Here is a 20,809-nt window from a genome sequence, read left to right as displayed (position 1 = left end):
CACACACACACACACACACACACACACACACACACACACACACACACACACACACACAACATACAGTATGCAACGTCAGTTTTTCTTTTTTTTTTTTTAGACAAGGTAAAACATGGCTGATTTAATTTGCCGTAACTAATAGCATGGCGCAATCTCGAGTCCACTTACTTTTTGGGCTAGGAAGGTAAAACCTTGCTGAGTTAGCTCACTTTTGCTGTAACTGTAAAAGTATAAGCCTCGTATGTGCACACGTACAAGCGCACGCAGCAGTAAATCACTTTAAGAGGGTGACCCAGAGGTATCCCGAAGGCAGCATACGAGCCCTGCTGCACTTCAACCATTTGAAGCAGGTCCAAAATGCTCCCCGTTGGCCTCGTGGTAATAAAACAGCTTTCTGCCTAGGTGTCACTGCAAGTCAGATCACATGACACAATGGGGGGGAGCGTCGCGTTAACTTAATGCGAGTAAGTTGAAAAAAATTCAAATGATAATCATCAGTTGTGTTGGAAAAAAAGTGCATGTGCTGCTCAATCTGAGAGTCAGCAGATGTCAGGGGGGTGAATTGGCTGTGAGACGTGGCGGGGCGGGCAAGGCCGCAGCGATGAGGGGGAGGGTTTGACGGTCTCTCACAGTTGGCACCCAGGGTCCGTGATGCTTTGGGGGCAGACAGAGAGGGGGGCAGAGCCAGACGAGGCGACTGGCTGACTTGGACGAAGAGCAACAGAAAGGAAGAAAGAAGGACGTAGCGATGAAAGCGCGGACATGAAAAGAACATGAAAAAAGGAAGTCGTCACTAAACACACGACCACTTATTGCTCTCTTCAGCTCTCGTCCTCATTCAATTCCTCTCTTCAATTTCATCTTAAATCAACTCCAGTTCCTCCACCCCGAGGGGCCGCTCAGCTTTTCTCCTTTCTTCCTGTAAGTATTTTTCTCTTTCATCGGTAGCCTGCTCTCACTCATCTTTTACTGTACAGGCTCCACACTTACGTCTTTGTCATTTTGTTGAAGAATAACGTGCCGGTGGCCATATTCTCCCTCTATTTGGGAAAGTGTTTTGAGAGGGCCGCAAAGGCTGGATTTTTATTTATTTAGTGAATTTAAGCAAAATACTCCACCACCAATAAAACAGGAAAATTATTTGAGTTAGCGCAGCTAGCCCAACAAAAACTCTGTTCTGGTGTATTTAGAGAACGATTTTTCAAAAAAAAGAGGCAGAAAGCCCAACTTAAAGTCAAACTAAACTTAAAATAGAGAAAATGGTATGTTTTGATTTAAAAACAACTTTATAAATCTGCCTTAAACTCTACTAGCTCAATGCTAATGCTAAACACCTTTGACGGACAAACCAATGGCATCTGTATGGCTGCTTTTAATGCATTAAGCACGGGATATTTGAACACTAACATAAAGAGACAGCCTTATGAAGATTCATTACCCTCTATGAAAAAGGGATAATATTGTTGTAGCTTGCGAGTCTTCATTGTTTGTACTTTTCTGGTCCCCGGTGCCGATTTAGGCTGACTGTTTTTCCATCCTAGATTGCTTTTGCTTTTGCTTTACACTGTCAGAATGCTACTTTTATTCCTCCTTTCTACTCGTCATAACGGTTTGCGTGGTTATTAGCGGCGATGGGTGGGCCCGCTTGACACACTGTGATCGCGACAGGCCGTCTACAGGGAGGACCGTCGACGCCAGAGTTGGCTTGTTAGGTCTTGCGTCTCCATCTGTGTGTGTGTGTGTGTGTGTGTGTGTGTGTGTGTGTGTGTGTGTGTGTGTGTGTGTGTGTGTGTGTGTGTGTGTGTGTGTGTGTGTGTGTGTGTGTGTGTGTGTGTGTGTGTGTGTGTGTGTGTGTGTGTGTGTGTGTGTGTGTGTGTGTGTGTGTGTGTGTGTGTGTGTGTGTGTGTGTGTGTTGTGCCTCTATCAATATCACTTTATGTCTATCAGTGGATTTGCAAGCATTTGCCTCTCTCATTCTGTTGCTTTCCCCGCAGTGGCACGCACAAAAAGAAGAAGAGGTTCCATTCATCCTGGTGGACACACCAGGTAGTCCCTCTTGTGTCTCTCTGCCACGCCGCCGCCCTTCAGAGCCATCATGACGCTGCTGGCCTCCGAGAGGTCACTCCTCATCAGGAACAAGTTCCGCTCAGGTGAGCTCGTGCGAACGGAACCAATTAAGTAGACAACAAACTGCCCATAAATCGTGGAGGAATTGGCTACGTTAACTTCGATGTGTGGAGGTGAAGGTGAGTTGGATTTTCAGTCACTTGGGGTGTCCCCTGATCAATAGCATTAAGTATTTATTGTCTTGCGTATTGCTGTTTGACACTTAATCGATCACGTTACACGACAATATAGTCTACGTAGTTCAGTACTGTAAATAAGCGTAATCGTATTTTTGTAACAGTAGTAACGATTGTATTTTAGTTTGAAATTTACATTTAAATCATCACTTCCCATTTAGCGCTTCCTGTTGCGTGAAGAATGTAGCTCGAGTAACATGTTACTCAATCATGGTTGACATTTTGAGTAACTAGTAATATAGTTACTTTTCGTATAAGTATTGTGATACTTGAGGAAGAGGTTATGAATGAGAAAGTCTACCTTTGTTGTCTAGCTTTGACAAAAGTGGACAAATGTGGGTAGGCGTCAGCATCAATGTCTGTGTGAGCTGATTGGTCGGCCAAAGTGCATTGATGACTCTGCCTTCAGCGGTCAGAACACATTCCCAGGATTCCATAGGCTTCATTTGACGAGCACTTCCTGACGCTGTTGTCAGGTTGGTGAGCAGCTGTTGTCTTTTCGAGCAAAGGAAATGATGTCGTGGTCGTCCGGGTTGTCCCCAAGGTGCGCTCACACCTGCCGGCAAAACGTGATTCCTGGTTTGAGGGGTGGGCTTAAGTGGGGTCTGTGAGGAAGAGGAGGATGAGGAAGGTTGGCAGCTGCTCTGTGTGTGTGCTATCACACATGTACGAGAGGTGAATGCTGAGACCAGAATATCACTTTGAACATATCCTCTCATCGGAATGATTTGTATCAACACGTGTTGCTTATAAACATGCTTACCCCGCATTTTAGGAAAAGCCAAGTCAAGTCAAGTCAAGTTTATTCATATAGCCCTAAATCACAAGCAAGTATAAAAGGGCTTCACATGTACAAAAATTATTTTCAAACATCCCCTGATCTTAAACTCCCAGGAGGGCAAGGAAAAACTCAGAAAACCCCTACTGGGGGAAAAATGAGAACCCTTGAGAAGAGAACAGAGGATCCCCCTTCCAGGATGACCAGGCTGCAATGGATGCAGAGAGGGCACATAGAACAATATAAAACAAGCCATTTAGCTTGCTGCTAAAAGACAATACAAAAAGCCATCGACAGGCTAACGAAAAGAAGCGACGTCGAAGCATGCTAAGGAGCCATTATGTCATGCTCATAAGCACACTTGAAATCGCTTTTTTTGGAGAGTGCTTCGTTCACCTGGCACTGACATCAAAGTGAATTGAAAAGTCTTTTTTGATAGTACATTTGCTCAACTTTTTTTGTGTGCAAAGTCCACAAGATGAGTTCTGGCAGCACCAGCAAGGATGACGTGAGGGAGGGAGGATGGCGAGCGAGGGGAGTACATGAGAGGCTGGGACAGCTGAAGGGGGTGATGGGGTGGGGGGGCTGACTAAAATAGACATAGAGATAAATAGTCACTGGCCTCCAATGCCAACCCTGGGCAGGCCTACCACCCCTCCCCCGCCTCGGTCAGGTCTCACTCAAATGTCTCATCGGCTTCACCTGTTTGCGTGTGTGCTCAACGCTAACAGACAAATTGCGCGGCGCCAGCGTTGCAAAGTCATTAGGTAATGCGAGCGAGCCTCCCATCTTTGCTCGACTCGTCTTTCTCTGTCAAGTGTGATTTATCGATTGGACTGCTGTTTACTTGTCATTCCTCACGGAGCCATTAAAGCCAACTATCATCCCATTGATGCAAATGCATCACTCATCTTTTTATTTTTTTATTTTTAATTTTGTCTTTCAGTGCTGCAGTTGAGGATCCAGAACCGAAGGCAGAGCGAGATCAATGCAGACTCGGGTTGGTTTTATATGCAACGCTCAACATTTGTGACTCATTTGCACTCTTAGTCACCATCTTGAAAAATTAATCTCGTGAGATTATATTCAAAATCTTTTCAAGTTTTCAAAAGAGCAATTGTCTTCTGTTTGGAAAGACAGTAAAACATGTTCTGCAAAATATTTGCCTGTATAAAAATCTATAAAATCGTGCAATTCTTTAGTTCACTGCAGTAGAATCATCATTTTGATTTTTCTTAAGTGTTCTGTTTTTTCTACAGGCGTGAAATCAGTCAGCCCACCTAAAAATGAACCAAAAAACAAGAGTGAAGCTCTGGTGAGTTGTCTTGTTTCTCCAAAGATTCACCAAAGTGAATATTGTGAGGATCTGCTTGGCATCTTGACTTTGTTTCCTGACGCAGCGTCGAACTGACAACAGCGCCGGTAGACATCAGAAGACGCCCCCTGGTGGAGTCACTGCTGGAACTGTGCAAGGTGATGCCCCGGACAAACACAGCACAACGTCACACGCTTGCAAGGCGTGTAAGAAGTGTTCACATGTGGGCAGATGCACTGGCAGAGTTAGAATATTTTTTTATGGAGGCAGAAGGGGGGAGGGGCAAAGATATCACAGTGGGTTTACAAAACAAAAATTACAAACCCCAAAAATTCTTTGGAAAATGCTCATAAAGATTCATTATGTTTTCTTGGGTGTAAATATGAAAAAACAAATTAGAGAATACCCCAAAATCAATTTTCTGGTCTGGCACCTAGAGGATCCAAGCCCCCCCCCCCCCCCACCTAGCTTCCCCCCTGGTCAGCTGTCACTTGAAAACAAATGTGACCTCTTAAGTCCTTCAATACAGTGGTGACAGCACGCAAAATAAGCCGTCAGAACTCTTACTGACATCTTTGCTAGGTCTGTCATTTTCGAATCTGAAAGGACTATTTACATTTATACATGAATAGATCACATTTTGGTTTTACTTGAATTTTGCTGCTTCTCTGTGGCTGCTGTTTTTCAGAGAAGAGCGAGTGCGGGGCCTCGAGGCAGAAGAAGGCTCGTCGGGACCTCAGAGAGGGGATCCAAGATCCACCTGCGCCCGGGGAACCTAAAGACAAACCACACCTTAACAACTGTTAGTTACACACACACACACACACACACACACACAAACGAGCACACGTGACTCAACAACTGGGGACCTTCACGTCGTTTCACTTTCATTTCCACAGGCGCCGCCTCTTTCCCGCTGCCCGCAGATGTCTTTGAAGATGATGTCTCCTCCCGCTCCTCGTCCTCCTCTTCGCCGGACGAGCGACGTGTCGCCCCCCTACCGGTGGCCTCGGCCTTCCCTTCGCCATCGGGGTTCTCGGATGACCAATTGCTGAGTGGCTTGTCATCGGTGGGCCCGCCCCTCAATCGAAGTCCGCTTCACGTTCAGGTGAAACTTATTGAAATAATTTTTTTTTCTCTTTTCTGATGACCAACTTTTGACAAGTTTCCGTGACAACTCAGACTGACGTCTGTGTCCTCTTTTAGTCCGGTTTGGCGTTGCTCCCGGCAACCGAGGGCATCCAAGCGTCAACCGGCGTGGCACTGTGTGAAAGCAACTCCATGGCAACCACCAGTCGACCAAACGGGATCTTTCTGATCTCCCAGACCACGCCCCTGCTGCCAAAGGTTAATGTGCGCTCACGTATTGTTGTTTTGGATAATAATTGCTGAGATCAGGAGCACCTAAATTCTTATATTTCTTGTGTTTATTTCTTCACAACAGGGAAGAAAAATTAGTGGTTTACATACCATAGTTATTGAACTATTTATCATTCTCATCTAAAATAGCTTGTTTAAAAAAAAAAAAGATTCCTATTAATTTGCTTATGTGCGTATCTTCTAAATAATGTCGATGAAATGCATTAGTCAGCATTTGACTTGTGAATTAAAATGTACATGTTTCTTAATGAGATGAATTCACAACAACGTAAGCTAGGTGAAGCTCTTCACCTTAACAAGATGCTCGCACTTGTGTTTTGTGAACTCGACCTTAAGCTGCTGCGCATTCATTACTGTCAATTTGCACTTGTGGGCGCCTGGCGTGTATTTGCCCCGCGGGTTAACACGTCCACACGCAAACAACGTGGCCGCGTGTCAAAGCCAACGCGTGTTGTCCTCTGGAGATTTGTCGAGAGTTTAACCTCGGCTCGGTGCAAACGCCGTCAAACAACGGCGGAAACAGCTCGACATTTCCCCCGCGTCGCATCTTAAATACGCCAGCCTTGGAGTGACTCCACTGAGCCTGCTTTGAACCCTCGCAGACAGCTCGGCCCCCCAGTCCTGCCTGTTTCTCTTCCCCGACGCCCGCCTTCAACCTCACCCACCTGGCACGTTCACGGAAACCGCGGGACACCAAGCCCAAGATGAAGAAACTCAAGTATCACCAGTACATTCCTCCAGACCAAAGAGGGGCGTCAGGTAGCGGAGGTAGAGTCTTGCTTTGATCCTCTCTCGGCCAAAACCCGAGACCAGGTGCTTTACCTGTGGCGTGTGTCTCTCAAGAAGGAGGAGCCAAACAGAAGAGCCCTCCAAGCCAGCCGTTAGATGCTGCCAGTTCTCATCTCCTCAGGCAGCAACAAGTCTTTCTGCAGCTGCAGAACCTTCAGCAAGAGCAGCAACAACAACTTACCGTGGTGCCTAGGTATCCACTAATGCTGACTTTCTAAACTTGCAAGTCAAGGTGCAACTCAAGAAGACTAGTAACGTTTTTCTGCTTATTTTTTTTTTTTATTTCTGTAGAGAACAGAATTCATCTGGAACTCCGCCCCTGAACCCTCAACCCGTTCCCACCGCCGCCACCAACCACATGCCACAGGACACCAACAATGAATCCAAACTTGAGCTCCTCCCTGCAAATCTCGTTGATCTCAAAGTAAGAGAAGCGATGGCGTCAATCCAGAAATATCCAAGAGCTCATCAGTCATACTCGCAATTAATACTGAGGGCAACCTCGGATGACCTCATGAGTTTTGTCTCCGCAGGTGTCAGAGTTGAGGCAACAGCTGCGTAAGCGAGGCCTCCCCGTCTCCGGCACCAAGCCAGCCCTGCTGCAGCGCCTTCGCCCCTTCCAGCTCCCCCCTTCGTGCATCACTCCTGCGCCTATCTGTCAACTAGGGGGCAGCATGGAGACCCTGACTCCCTCGCACCCGCTTCTGGCCCACCATAGCCCCAGCTCAAGCTGCAGCTCCGGAGACTCGCCCGGAAGCAGCCCGAACCAACAGACTTATATGACGGATCACGGAGTCCCCAACGGCATTCTCAATGTAGTCCCAAATGGCCTCACCAACGCTCTCTCCATCAGTCTGTCTGGTGAACAGTGTGGTCCTATCAATGCTGTCTTCTTCGCTCCTGCCCGTACCGCCCCCGAAACGCCAAGTCCCACTTTACCCATGTCGTCCTCGTCGCCGCTGCAGTGCGGTACCAATTGGAGGACTGAGTCGGCTGTGGAGTTGGACAGGAAAGAGAAGATCAAGTGCAGGGCAAGAGAAGCCTCTCCCAACACAGTCCATGAAGTGAGGGAAAACACTTTTTGGCATTCTTTGGCTTTTGGTGGAGATCTTAAACTCTCACTAAAGTTTCAGATAGATAGCAGTTTTTAACAGAGATAGTGGAAGTCACCCGAAAGCCAAATATCTTTAACGTTTTGCGAGTAGCATACATCGTTTCTTCATTATTTATATTTTGACTCTATCTACCAGTCTTGTGCAAGATCCCTTCATCCATTCCTGCAACAGGAACCAGGATGCAGAAGAACCAACCGGGAAACAGACACACAAACTGAGGTACTGTTTACGCAGGTAATCCAGCAAGACTTCACTCAAGTCTTTCATCGTGTAGAGTAGTCGCTCAACTGGCGCTTATTTGGCCCTCATTTGTAGGTATTCTGCTCCCAGCCTTGGCCCAGCGATACGATTGGCCGAGACTTTGAGCTGCCAGTGCAGATCACAGCAAGTCCGGTCCGAAACTCGCCAGGCATTCGTAGCTTGGAGGAGGAACTGCAGGAGGCTATTCAGAAAGCACAGGTGGGTCCATGCAAACCAGGAGCTTGCCATCTGCCAGAGATGGCACAAGTACACAAGTTAAGCTCCTCATGTATTAGACGACTGAGAGTAGAAGTACTTAACTTGGTTTTTCCCCTTGTCTTCAGATGGACCCTCGACAGTCGATAGATGACATTTTGGATGAGCCCATTGCTTCAGTTGGTGAGTATCTCTTCGATACAATAAACCCATAGGTGGCAGATCCAGGTCCAGAAAGTAAAAACCTGACCACAGTTTGTCTTTAGCCACATGAGTTTGTCTTTAGCCACATGAGTTTGTCTTTAGCCACATGAGTTTGTCTTTAGCCACACGTGTTTGTCTTTAGCCCCATGTGTTTGTTTTTGCCAGCTCTTAAGAAACTATGTGGTCTTTTTGGGTTCTTTTCCAGACTCTGTCAATAGCTCTGATGACAAATCTCCGATCACGTCATCCCCTGCTCCGCAAGTGGATCGGTCCCAAAAATCCCAGCAGGATAGCACCTTCCTGCCTCTCTGCTCCTCACTTCTCCTAGAGCTCCCTCCGTCTCCCGCCGTGATCCCCTCGAGTCACGTCGCCCCGGCGCCGGCGCCACCGCCCATTTGCACCTCGCCTCCGTTGCATTCTGCCAGAAAGTCTCGTAAGCGTCGAGCTCAGGGTATGTTCGGCGCCGCCGACATCCTCGAGACCTTGACGTCCGGCATGCGACTGCTCACCCCGCCGCCGCCTCCCTTCGCGGAGACCGACTTCGGTCTGGATTCGGATCTCAACATCAATCGAGTGTTGGATCTGATGATAGAGCAGTGGTGAGGAAGTTTCTGGATTGTGCAGATATTGTCTTCCCTCTTTCAACTTTTCTCACTTCCAAATCCCTTTCTTTCCTGACTGTCCTGCCTACTACCAAGTACCAAACAATCCATCCTTCTTCCCTCACTGTCTACCTTCGCTCACATTTCTTAGAGCCCTTCCTTGCTTCCTTCCTGAATCATGCACAGTCCCTTCCTTCCCATCTTTCCTCTAATTGGTAATATGCAACATGCGTCATTCCTTCCTTCGTTCCTATTTTCTTTTCTTCCTTCTTTCCGTCGACCATGCTTCCTCCTTTCTCTTTGCCGGATGGAAAGGAATCCATCCATCAATGCTGTCAAAATCATTGACTCCACGCAATGTCGAGAGTTTGATTCATTGCAGTATTGAACTCAAAAAGCTTTGATAGGAAGAAGACACGCACACACACATGCACGCATAAACAGTGAAGGTTGTTTTAAAAGCACTTGGACTCAACGGGTGGATTGACACCCTATTGCACCATGTTTGCAGAGTCCTCCTCCCCATCCTGCCCCTGGCACACTAACACAAACATGCCTCCAACATGGCAGCACTGGGACAACGTTGCTGTCTGACATACCCCCCCGCCCCCAAAAAACTGCCATGGGCCCTGTTCTGGCTGCTCTCAACTTAGTCATTCATAAAGCCCGCTCGGGGGCGTGTAAAAACCAGACAGGGCACACGCAGCTTGAGCGTGGCACCAGATCTTCATCTGCATGCCAGACGCACAGTCGGCATGCAAAAGGAGAGAAAGAGCTGGCAAAAGCTACATAACGAGTGATCACGCCCCCAACGGGGCAAACGCAAATACACTTGTCCTTATTAGCTTGCTTACAACGAGCGTGTGCTATGAAGGTATTAAAAAAAAAAAAAAAAAAAGAGGGGTTCAGTTTGGGATCCGCTACAGAATTGCACGCAAAGGCGACGCAGTGCTACGTGATTAATTTCCGCTGATTGTCCAGCTTCTGACAGAGACGATGAACAATGCAGTAGCATTTGCGTCGGTGCTTATGACAATCATAGCCATCGACGAGCATTTCTTGCTGCATGTATAAAAAGGAAAATATATAAATAAATAGAAACTGGCAGGAGAGTAAGATGCTACCTCCTGTGACCTCCAGCAACTTCCCCCCTGCCCCTCCCCTCGTCCTTCACGGTCTCGTTCCATGTTGTTTGACCAGCATAATTCTAACCCTAATGATGCGTTTCCTATTTGCCAGCTTACACGTTTGATATGTGTTCACTTCAAGCTGGACAAACGAGACTGGGGGCAACTTTGTGCTGCTATGATTGTATTTATTCTCTAACTTATTTATGCCCAAAAATTGTATTTAAAGCAGTCAGAAAATTAAAGTCTTAATAGATTTTTCACATGTCTCCATTTTGTTTTTCATCTATTAGGCACATATTACATTTTAGTGCTTTAAAAATATTAAAGAATCCCGGAACAAGTTGGCGCCAAATCACTATTTGTAGAATAGACATGGCCTTGGCCCGAGCTCTGTATGGTCATGTGTTAATGCAGAATATCAACAAACGAGGCTAATAAACCACATTATGGACGAACTGCAGTGTATCAATCGTATATTAATTGTATGTTGCCATTGGTGCAGACAAAACGGAAAACATTTCTCCCTTTGTATACCTTTGGGCCAAAATTGTGTTTTCTTGGAGGTAATAGTGCAAAACTGTGACCAGAGTGTAATGAGGGATTTTCTGCCATGGCCTCGTTCTCTCTCACTCTCCGTTCCACATCACATCTTTCCATCAGCTCACACGCTGCCCGCATGATTTCACGGCGAGGGAGGCGTGTTTCTTATATCAAGCGGCGGGCGAGATGCTTGCGGAGACGTTTGATGCTCGGTGTGGACGGACGGCGTTCGGGTTATTCACGGATGAGGTGTGGGGGCAATGCTTTGATCATCGGAGTACCGTTGCTATAGTTACAATTGTCCACAGTTTTTGATTTTGCCGACTTGTCACAGTTTAGCGCCTTCGGATGGGTATATTAAAAAAAATATTTGTCATTTATTTATTGTTTGTCATAGCCAACCCCTGATTTGAGTGGAAAACGGGGCTAACTAAATTTTCCACAAGAATTGTCGAGGATAAATAAAATAATTTGATGTCAGTTGTATTCAGATAAAAGACTTGATAGCTTGAAAACCTGGTATAAGAAAAGAAAATATGTTTTTTAATCTATGTTGAAATATAAACCTAAAGGGTGCCATCAGTGGGTTTGTGTTTAGTCCACGTCTTTTGAATATTTTTAGTTTTTATTTGATTGTTTGTCCTATTAGATAAACGTGATTGTTCCTTTGACCAACCAGATTTCAGAATTGTCCTCACAGGCCCTGAGCGCTAGCGACCGTTGATGTCAATATGGGTTTTTTTTTTTATGCTATCAAATACAAGTTACATGCTGTTATATTGCCTTTTTGCATCACATTAGCAGTTTCTATAATTGCAACATGATTGTGGCGGTATACAGTTGTGGATGAAGTCGCAGGTAGCAAATGAACCGCCAGCCCCTATGTTTAGAGTAGCAGAGTAGGAAGAGCAAACGTTTGGCGCCGTATCAAACCACTCACGGGTCGCAAAATCCATCAAATGATATCATTAGCGCACGAGATATACGGACTTGGGGGGGGGGGAGCGCCGGGCCTCGGGAGGAAAACATGGCAGGCAATCACCATGTGATGGCATTCCGTGTGGAAACAGATGAAGGAGGAGGTTAACTCGTCAATGGCGGACGTGCTACAAATGTACAGCTCTCGTGCAGTAGCTTATTAGCCTGAGCGGAGGATACCCGATGAAGTGGCCGAGGTGGTCACGGTGCGGCCGCTCGGGTGACAAATGGCTCCGAGCCCAAAGCCGAATTGATTTCTATTCTTTTAATGATGCAGAGCAAAGGTCCTCTACGAGATTCCCGTCAAGTCCCATCAACAATTACATTAAAGGAAATATTCTCAATCAATGTCTCCCTGAGGGTGTCCAAGAATAAAAATGTAGTTTGGAGAGTAGAAAGGATGCTTTCACGTGAATCCAGTCCACGCAGTTAAAGTGAATCAAAAGCACTGGCGAAGCTGAGTTTGAGCGCCCATGTGTCAAAGGTGACTTGGAGCGGTAGCGGCACATCAAAATGTGGCTTCACTTCATCACCGGTGGAGACTTTTTCTTCCCCCGTCATTCTTCTGACATCCCGGACTGTCGAGGCGAGCCTTGCTTTGCTGCTAATTAGTCCAATTAGTCTTTTCCCCGGCAGCAACTCTGCTCCACATCACTAAAAAGCTTCAGAAAAAAATAGCCAAGTACCTCCATGGTGAAGTTTTTTAGTAACAACACTAAAATGTGGTGATAGGGAAAATGAAGCTTCAAATTTGCTTCACGAACCAGTTAGAGCATTTTTGTCACTTCACCGTTGGCTAATAAGAATTTTTAATCAATAACCTTAAAGACACATCTGCTATCATGTCGCCCATCCTACCTTACTCACGCCAAATCATTTTTGTCCCCACGCTTGCTTTTCGAATGTCACGCGCCACCTGTTGTTTTTACAACCGGGACACCCCAAGCTGTGCGCGTGCAAATCTCTGACAAACTCTGTTAGATTTATTTTTATGGGCTCCTCTAAGAAGTTGACTCAGGGGGGACACGGGTTAAGCATATTTATACGCTCCTACTGTGCGCTGTGTTGACTGCTTATGCGGTGCGGTTTGATATAGTCTTGAAATGTAACAATAGATTAATAAAATTCTATTATAAAAAAAATAAATAAAACATTTCCATCCCGATCTCTTTATTGTAGTGACGGCTTACACGCACATATGATGAAAAGGAGATGGTGGAGGTTTACGCATGCACGGCTGCACTTTAGAGCGCCTCGTCGTTGGTTCCGTCTTCTCTGCTATTAGCTTGCGGGAAAGCGGGCTGAGGCATATTCACCCGGCGGCCATGCTTCATCCATGTTAATGAGCATCTGAGAGCTCCCTTTCCTCCAAGGTCACACACGCGTGTAGCAGCACGGTTGGGACTAACCACGGCATGCATCTTTATGTCCGCCGATACTCGCAGATGACATTGACCTTGCCACGTGCGGGGATCTCGCTGCGAAAACAAATTCACTCATGGTGACGTTGGGGCTGCGGCTACGCTTGCTTACTCATTTGATCAGCAGGCGTGCTGCACACAACCAATCATTTCTGAAAGAATTTTTTTTCTTCCAGCAATTGCAAATGTCGAAAGTCCAACAGATTAATGGGCCGCCGATATGAGGCCCTTTCAAAAATATTATTAGTCGGTCAATTTTGACGACTACATGCTAATCTAGTCTTATATGTCCATTCAGATGAAATGTTTGCATGTTGCTAAGAGTTGTGATCATGCTTGAGGTGCATTATTAGTTTGCTGCTACCAAAATGAATACATTTATTTGAGTTTCTGTATTAATGGCTGACAGAAATTACAATTAGCTAACGCTACTTAAGCTTGGCTTAGGGTTTCCAACTCAGGTTAAAGTTTCAATGAGTCATGATTTGTGTTTTTATCTCGAGTATATTTTGGTTTATGACTTGTTTTTTTCTTGTAGTATTTTTTTTTTAAACTTTGTTAGCATTTTTGATTTAGAATTTTTCCCAGTACTGTTTTTGCTCACTGTTGGCTTTAACCCGCAAAACCTCGAACCAGCATCTCTGCACACAATGGCTGCAGCGTTGCCCTTTAATAGCGTTGCATTTTTATCATTTATTTCCCTGCACATCCCATAATACCAAAGCGCGAAGGCTGACTTTTACCTCGCCCGGTCGTCAGCATAAAAAAAAAAAACCTCAGTGCTGTAGACAGAGACAGATGGAGAGCGCAGCCGCCAGCCTCCTGCTCGGCTCCTATGATTAATGCTCGCGCACGCACGCACACACGTGTGATTGTTCATCACTGGCGGAGATGGCATGCAAAAGTAGGCGAGGACTCGCTTGATGACGCAGAGGCGAAATGCATGACAGCACCTGTCTAATGTTCAGGGTAAATGCCAGGGCACCAGGCGCTTTTATTATGATATATAAATTTGCCGGACATCTTTGTAACATTTGTTTCTTCTGATGACAGTGAGGCAGGCCTCGGATGCTGTTTTGTCTATGGGGCGGGGCCATTGCTAGCCCAATGCTAATATACAACTCAAAACCCCATTTACAGGCTAACGGAAATTAGCAAGTGGAGCAGAAATGCAAAAAATTGGAGTAGGGAATAAAAATCAAGGACAAATATTCTCCCTTCTATGTGAAAACGAAAATTACTCGAACAACCTTCTGCCTCTTTGACATGCTGCTAATTTTATTACATCTCTTGCAGTAGACCTCAGTGTCGCCCGATGACATGATATGGCTGAACATGGTACTACACTAAAGGTGTGTGACTCCAAATTTTGACTTGTGTACATTTGACAAGGGAGCGCTTTGGCAGTAAGGTCATGTGGTACACGCCGTCCTCCGCTTATTTACCCCCCCCCTGCACACAGCTTTCTGGTACAAACTTGGTGATGGAATTTTGGAAACCAGGATAGAAAGAAGCTGATACAGATAAGAGGAAGCCACAACAGGGTTTGCTAATCCGCATATTGTCAAAACAAAGCAAAAAAAACAGAACGTTGTTGGTGTTGGGGGAAATACTCGATCCTGCCGCCCAATTCAGAGTGACCCGTTTGTCTCAACGGGCCTCCGATGGATCTTTAATAAGATGGCGAGCCAGCGAGACACGGCTCCATTCCAAGATGGACACTACGGGGAATTCATTGGAATTTCCGCTAATGAGTTAAAAAGTTGATGTGCAGTGACTTGTTTGTGACCAGTAAGAGACAGAGGAAATGAAGGAGCATAAACATGGACAGTCAACAATTACGGAAATCGTTTTCTGAGAAGACCGAGGCGCTCGTGTACGAAAATAAAGTCAAGCATCATGTCACACACAGATTGTTCAAGTTTTATTTTATTTGTATAGCCCTAGATCACAAGCAGTCTCAAAGGGCTTCACATAGACAAAAATTGACAATTAATCTCAAAGCATCCCCTGATCTTAAGCTCCCAAAAGGGCAAGGAAAAACTCAAAAAACCCCTACCAGGGGAAAATGAGAAACCTTGAGAAGGGATCACAGATGGAAGGATCCCCCTTTCAGGATCACCAGGCTGCAATGGATGCAGAGAGGGCACAAATAATACACAATATGAAAATCAATGAAAAAGTGGATGTCCAAGTCAAAGCGAAGGGCAGCCGGAGGTGCCCTCGATTGTCCTGGCAGAGTCTTCGAGGAGGTTGAGCTGCAGTTCCCTCATCCTGGATTGGTCCACGAGAATCCAGATAGCCGCTGTCAGCTTGGGTGCCACCCCTCCCCAGCCGAGGAGGGGTGGGTAGAGGGAGCGAAAACAAACTCCAGCCGAATCAGCCACTATAGGTCAATTAAAGGCCATATCATAGAAATGTGTCTTTAAACGTGTCTTAAATGTTTCTACTGAGGTAGCAGTTCTAATATCCATTGGTAGGGCATTCCAGAGCTCTGGAGCCCGAATAGAAAATGCTCTAGACCCTGCAGACATTTTCTTGGCTCTCGGTGTCACTAAAAGACTAGCGTTTTGCGAACGAAAGTTACGAGACGGAACATAAGGAACAACTAGTTCGACGAGATATGAAGGCGCTAAGCCATGCAGTGATTTATAGGTTAGTAGAAGAACCTTGAAGTCACATCTTAAATGGACCGGGAGCCAATGTAAATTGGTTAATATTGGGGTAATGTGATCAAATTTTCTTGTCCGTGAGAGCAGCCTCGCAGCAGCATTTTGTACTAACTGTAGACTTTTGATGCGGGATTTAGGAAGACCAGAGAATAATACGTTACAGTAGTCCAGGCGCGACGTGACGAACGCATTGTATCTTATGAGAAGAGGAGTCCCCCCTTCTTGTTGAAAAATGAACCGAGAAAGAAGTATTTTAGGATAAATAAAGATAATGAAAACCGGCTTTAAAAACTAGCTAAAACTATTGCTAAATTTTAAAAAAAGATCAAAATAAATTAAAAAAAAAGGTCACAAATCCCATTCTATTACAACTCTGGCTAGAACAGATGAATGACATTTCAATTCATCATTGTCATTCAAAATCATTTTAGTTCATTTGAGTTTGCTTGTACTTTAACACTTGTATGACATTTAGAAAACTGCAAGGTCAAGGTAGCACCAAAAACAGGAGGACTTAAAGTAGCTTTTTTTTTTTTTTCCAAGCAACGGACTGAATATAAACCATCAAGCTCTAGAGTTCCTGTTTGATTTAGTTAAAGAGAGCAAGAGTTTAATGAAAACTTGGCCTATTGACATTATTTACAATGTTCTTTTGTCATTATTGTTTTGTTAAAGGCCATCAATGTATTAAATGTCATACTTTAGAGTCCAACAGCTCTTTTGCTGAAAGTCACGCAAATGTGTTGCGCATTACAATTCAGGCCGCAATATCATAAGAGAAAGGCACAACCCTAATATATATATATATATAAATATAAAGAGAGATAGATGTATAGATTTATACATGTTTAACTACCAACTCAATAAACATCGCAAGTCCTTAGCCTGATGATAAATTAAACAGTTGAGTTTGCCATTCAGTGAAAATGAAAACGCATTCCAAATTTGTTTACAGTAATACAAACATGCTCTTCTAATCTATTCCTCTCATGCTGGCAACTGTTGTGTAATTAATAGTGCTGGTGCAGCAATTAAAATTCGTACATTTTATGGCCTTTGCTGATTAAGACATTTAAATGCTTCCGTTTTGTTCTTCGTGGGAGGGGGGGGGGGGTTAAACAAGGTGGCCTTGTTATGGCTTTGTGTGAGGTGGGAGCGCCAAGTGACGGAGACTTTTTAACACTTGAGTCTTTTTGGTAGCTGCCGCGCAATTAATTGCCAGCCCGACTAGCAGCCATGGGATCGGCTGTGTAAGAAAATGAAAACACATCAGTGTAAACACAACAGCCACTTCGACTCTGGTAAAAAGCGCACACACTCGCACGGGCACACACACACTAAGTGGCCCATTCATTTGTGTTGACATTATCGTGCGAAAGCAGCAGCGTCCGGACCCGATCCCATTGGGGCCTCGCGTGCGCGCAGTCCCGCACGAATCCATATTGGCTTTCCTAATTGCCTCCAAGTTTTTACACTCTGCCCACTGCCTGATAAAGTCGCGTTCAAAGTAATCCCGGGCTGACGTTACAAATTGGAGAGCAGGCGGGCACGCGGGCGGATTTGCAGTCATTTACGTGGTCGAGTGGGCTCGTAAGTGGATTGCTGACACTGTAATGAGGGGGGCACCTTGTTTGCTGTTGGAGCACAATGCAATCTAATAAGGTGCAATGCAATGAGGGCGCCATTTTGTATGGCGCTGGCTGTCAAGGATGGATTAAGATACCGTGTGGCCTATTCACTAGTATACGCGAGCACATTCATTCTTCGAGTCATTTTGGATCAGAGGGAGTTTCGTGTTTTCGCATTTTGAGTTATGAAAATCAAAGGCAGAAAAAAGAAAATGTTCCAATTGAGTGACTTAGCTTCATGATGAGTAGGACGACCTCAGGGGATGGATTTAAAATCATAGTAGTTGTTTTGTTGTTTGCTCCCACCCCTTTCTCGTTGAATTGTGGATTATGCTTTTAACCTCATAATCCACAATAAATTAAAAAAAAAAGTCAATCTCCTATCCACGGCGTCTCTAAGGGTGGAGCAAAAGTCCATGTCCAGTTGACACTGCAACTTTTTGATTCACACATCCACAGGCAAGGCGGCAATTACACAATTACAAGATCAATGTTGCGTGTGAGTTCTTATAGGGCACAATAGCAGTGGAGCATAATTGCGAGGTGCACTGAGAGTACGGACATTAGAAGGAATGGACACACACACACACACAATCCGACAAATGAGCCACTATTGTGCGTCTCCTGAATGGAGAGCCCGAATTGATTAGAAGGAGAGGCTCGTTCGTCAGTGTGGTTAGGCCAGACGCCATTAGGATGGGGAGGAAATGATAGTATACTCTACAGTACACACACACACACACACACACACACACACACACACACACACACACACACACACACACACACACATGTGCACGCACATACGCCAAACACCACAAATGAAAGTGAGACCCTGTATTGGGTTTACTGCACTGTAATTTACTGAACCACCAAAACATGCCGCAATTTTCAAGAGCCTTATTGTATTTGTCGTATGATTGGAAAACATGATTTTTTTCCTAGAGTTACTTGTATTTGCATTTATTTATGGCTCATTATGTGTAACATATTTTTAAAAGAATTTCATTTGTATTATTTTTATTGTAGGTTTTCTATTGTAGTTTTTATTTTTTTATTTAAAGTTCTTATTTTTTTGCACATTTTATTCTTATTATTTTATTAAATGAAACGGCATCTTCAAATTCCTACGTTTATTGTATTTACTCATTTCCATTTATTTGTAGATTGTTTTTTAATTACCGGTGTTGGTATTTATTTAAAGGTCTTGTTTTTTTTTCAAATGCATTGTATTTTTCATTGTAATTTTATTGTATATTTATTTTTATTTACAAAAACATATGCATGGTGATTTTATTTTTGTATTAATTTTGTGTGATGATTAAATTAATTCAATTTTAGATAGATAGATAGATAGATAGATAGATAGATAGATAGATAGATAGATAGATAGATAGATAGATAGATAGATAGATAGATAGATAGATAGATAGATAGATAGATAGATAGATAGATACTTTAGATACTTTAGATAGATAGATACTTTATTGATCCTCGGAGGAAATTCAGTTGCCAGCAGTTCAATACAAAAATAAACAGATAAACAAGATAAAACATCAGACACGACAAAAACGATAACAAAAGAGAGGAAGAGAATAGATCTGATTAGATTAAATATTGTTTGTTATTTCGTTTGTTTTTAGAGCTGGTGAATGCACACACTATTGGTTACTCGTATGAGTTCTTATGTTATATAGTATTTTAAAATGCCTTCAGTTTTCATATTTATTGAATGTATACATTATTAATTTCCTGCGGCCGAGATCTTTTTATTCATTAGGTTTTTATTTACGTGTCATCATTTTTTATTCACTAGAATTGATTTATTCTAATGACTTCCCCAGAACTGCCAATCTGCCGGGCGTAGCTTGTTTTTCCCTTCCAATTGGTTATCGTCCTTCACTTGCGTCTGTTTCCACGGATGTACGGCTCAAGGTTCCCACCTGAGCGGTACGGCGCTGCTGCAGTTGACTGCGAGCAACTCCGGGGAGTCTCCTGTCTCTCCTCCAGCCCACTATTTGTGGGATATGATGGGCAAAGTGGGAATCGCGGCATGATTCAGAGCTGCGGGGTCAGGATCTATGATAATGTACCGTGGGGAACATTTCCATATAATGAACACGCTACATCTTCCTTAGCGCTTCTCTGGAGGGAGGCCGCTGAAGGAACATAAAGAGCGAGATGGAGGCAGTTGACAGGGAGCTGGAGAAAAAGCCTGAGCAGCGGCACGCTAATGATGAGAGCGAAAATGTAATGGCGGCCACAAAGAAGTCAAAGATGACGAGGTCATGCGAATGCAGCCTTTGTGTTCCCTCTGTAGCCCTCAAACCGTCCTGACTGGGTCGAGCACTTGCTCTTGCATATCAGCCTCCTTCTGCTGCTGCTACTGCAGCAACACACGCTGACGCAGTGGGTTTAGTGCAGAATGTTTAGCAGTGGTATTCTGATCCAAACACTGTCAGAGCATTGATCCGCACTTACAAGCTAAATTCCAATACTTGGTCCATTAAATTGCATGAACTTATTCCCAATAGTCTATTCTCTTCACTTTATAGCACTTTTCTAGACTGGATAGCGTGGATAGTTGGTAATGTTTTTTTTGTCCAATCAGGGTCCAGCCTCTATGTGTTGCCATGGCAATGTAGTCTACCCTGGGCCTTCAGAATCAGCAGTGCTGTTTGTTATTTAAATTACAGAATATGGGAAATGGTGTTTCTTTAACCCATCAAAAAAGATTCTCACAGGATCAAAGCGCAACATTTTTTCTGTCCTTTGATTGATTGACATTTATTCATTATAGATTATATTGCATGTTTTTGATATGTTATTAGAGAAATTACATCCGGGACTTCTTCAAAGAATAATTTGCGGAATTGCCGTTTTGTTTGCGCATGCACATTGACAGTTGTCAGAACATGGTGGAATTCATTTTGATGCAGCTTAAAAAAAAGGAAAACCCACTTCCTACTAATGTAGCCGAAAGGAGGATGACAAAAATATTGACTGTTAGCCTCTCATGTAGTTATGACAGCCAACAAAGGGAATTTGATGACTTGTTGCATGATGCTGCAGTGGAGATGCAAATGCCCAAGTTTGCTAAGTAGCAATTAGGACCACGCCAGTAGATAAACTTAAAATCAGACCTACATTGTACCAATATCACATATAGGCTATATGTTCAAAAGTCAAGTACCCATTGTTTATTTGGAAAGTTTATGGCTAATTAAATTGAATGCAGTTCTACATGCTTTTATCAAGTCTAGCAAGTGCCCAGTGAAAGGCTGCTCGACTAGATTAATATCATTTCCATTGCTTTCAATGGGGAAAGGTGCCTTGAGTTATGAATTGCTTGGTCCCGTAATGAATTTATCCCACATCAGATACTTTTTGTGATATTTTTTTTAGCGGTGTGCCATTAGATGTTTCCAATGTAAAATATGCGGCTTGGTTTAATAGTGTTTAAGAAACAATGGATTAGATAGTAATCCTATTGAGTGA

General features: G+C 44.1%; 1 protein-coding gene across 1 annotated transcript; it reads left to right on the top strand.

The window, feature by feature from the left end:
* Window positions 1–626: 626 nt before the first annotated feature.
* Window positions 627–10,330, top strand: si:dkeyp-69b9.3 (myocardin). Its single transcript, XM_037273615.1, has 16 exons — window positions 627–921; window positions 1,995–2,150; window positions 4,028–4,081; window positions 4,341–4,396; window positions 4,482–4,554; window positions 5,085–5,198; window positions 5,296–5,504; window positions 5,603–5,743; window positions 6,379–6,544; window positions 6,620–6,758; window positions 6,857–6,989; window positions 7,099–7,629; window positions 7,816–7,899; window positions 7,996–8,139; window positions 8,265–8,319; window positions 8,546–10,330. The coding sequence occupies exons 2-16, from the start codon at window positions 2,096–2,098 to the stop codon at window positions 8,941–8,943; spliced, it is 2,352 nt and encodes a 783-aa protein (XP_037129510.1). The 5' UTR covers window positions 627–921; window positions 1,995–2,095; the 3' UTR covers window positions 8,944–10,330.
* The last annotated feature ends 10,479 nt before the right edge of the window (window positions 10,331–20,809 follow it).

This window comes from Syngnathus acus, chromosome 16, assembly GCF_901709675.1.
Source record: "Syngnathus acus chromosome 16, fSynAcu1.2, whole genome shotgun sequence".
Classification (NCBI taxonomy): Eukaryota; Metazoa; Chordata; class Actinopteri; order Syngnathiformes; family Syngnathidae; genus Syngnathus; species Syngnathus acus.
Note: the sequence above shows the minus strand (reverse complement) of the source record. Positions and strands in the feature narration are given on the sequence as shown.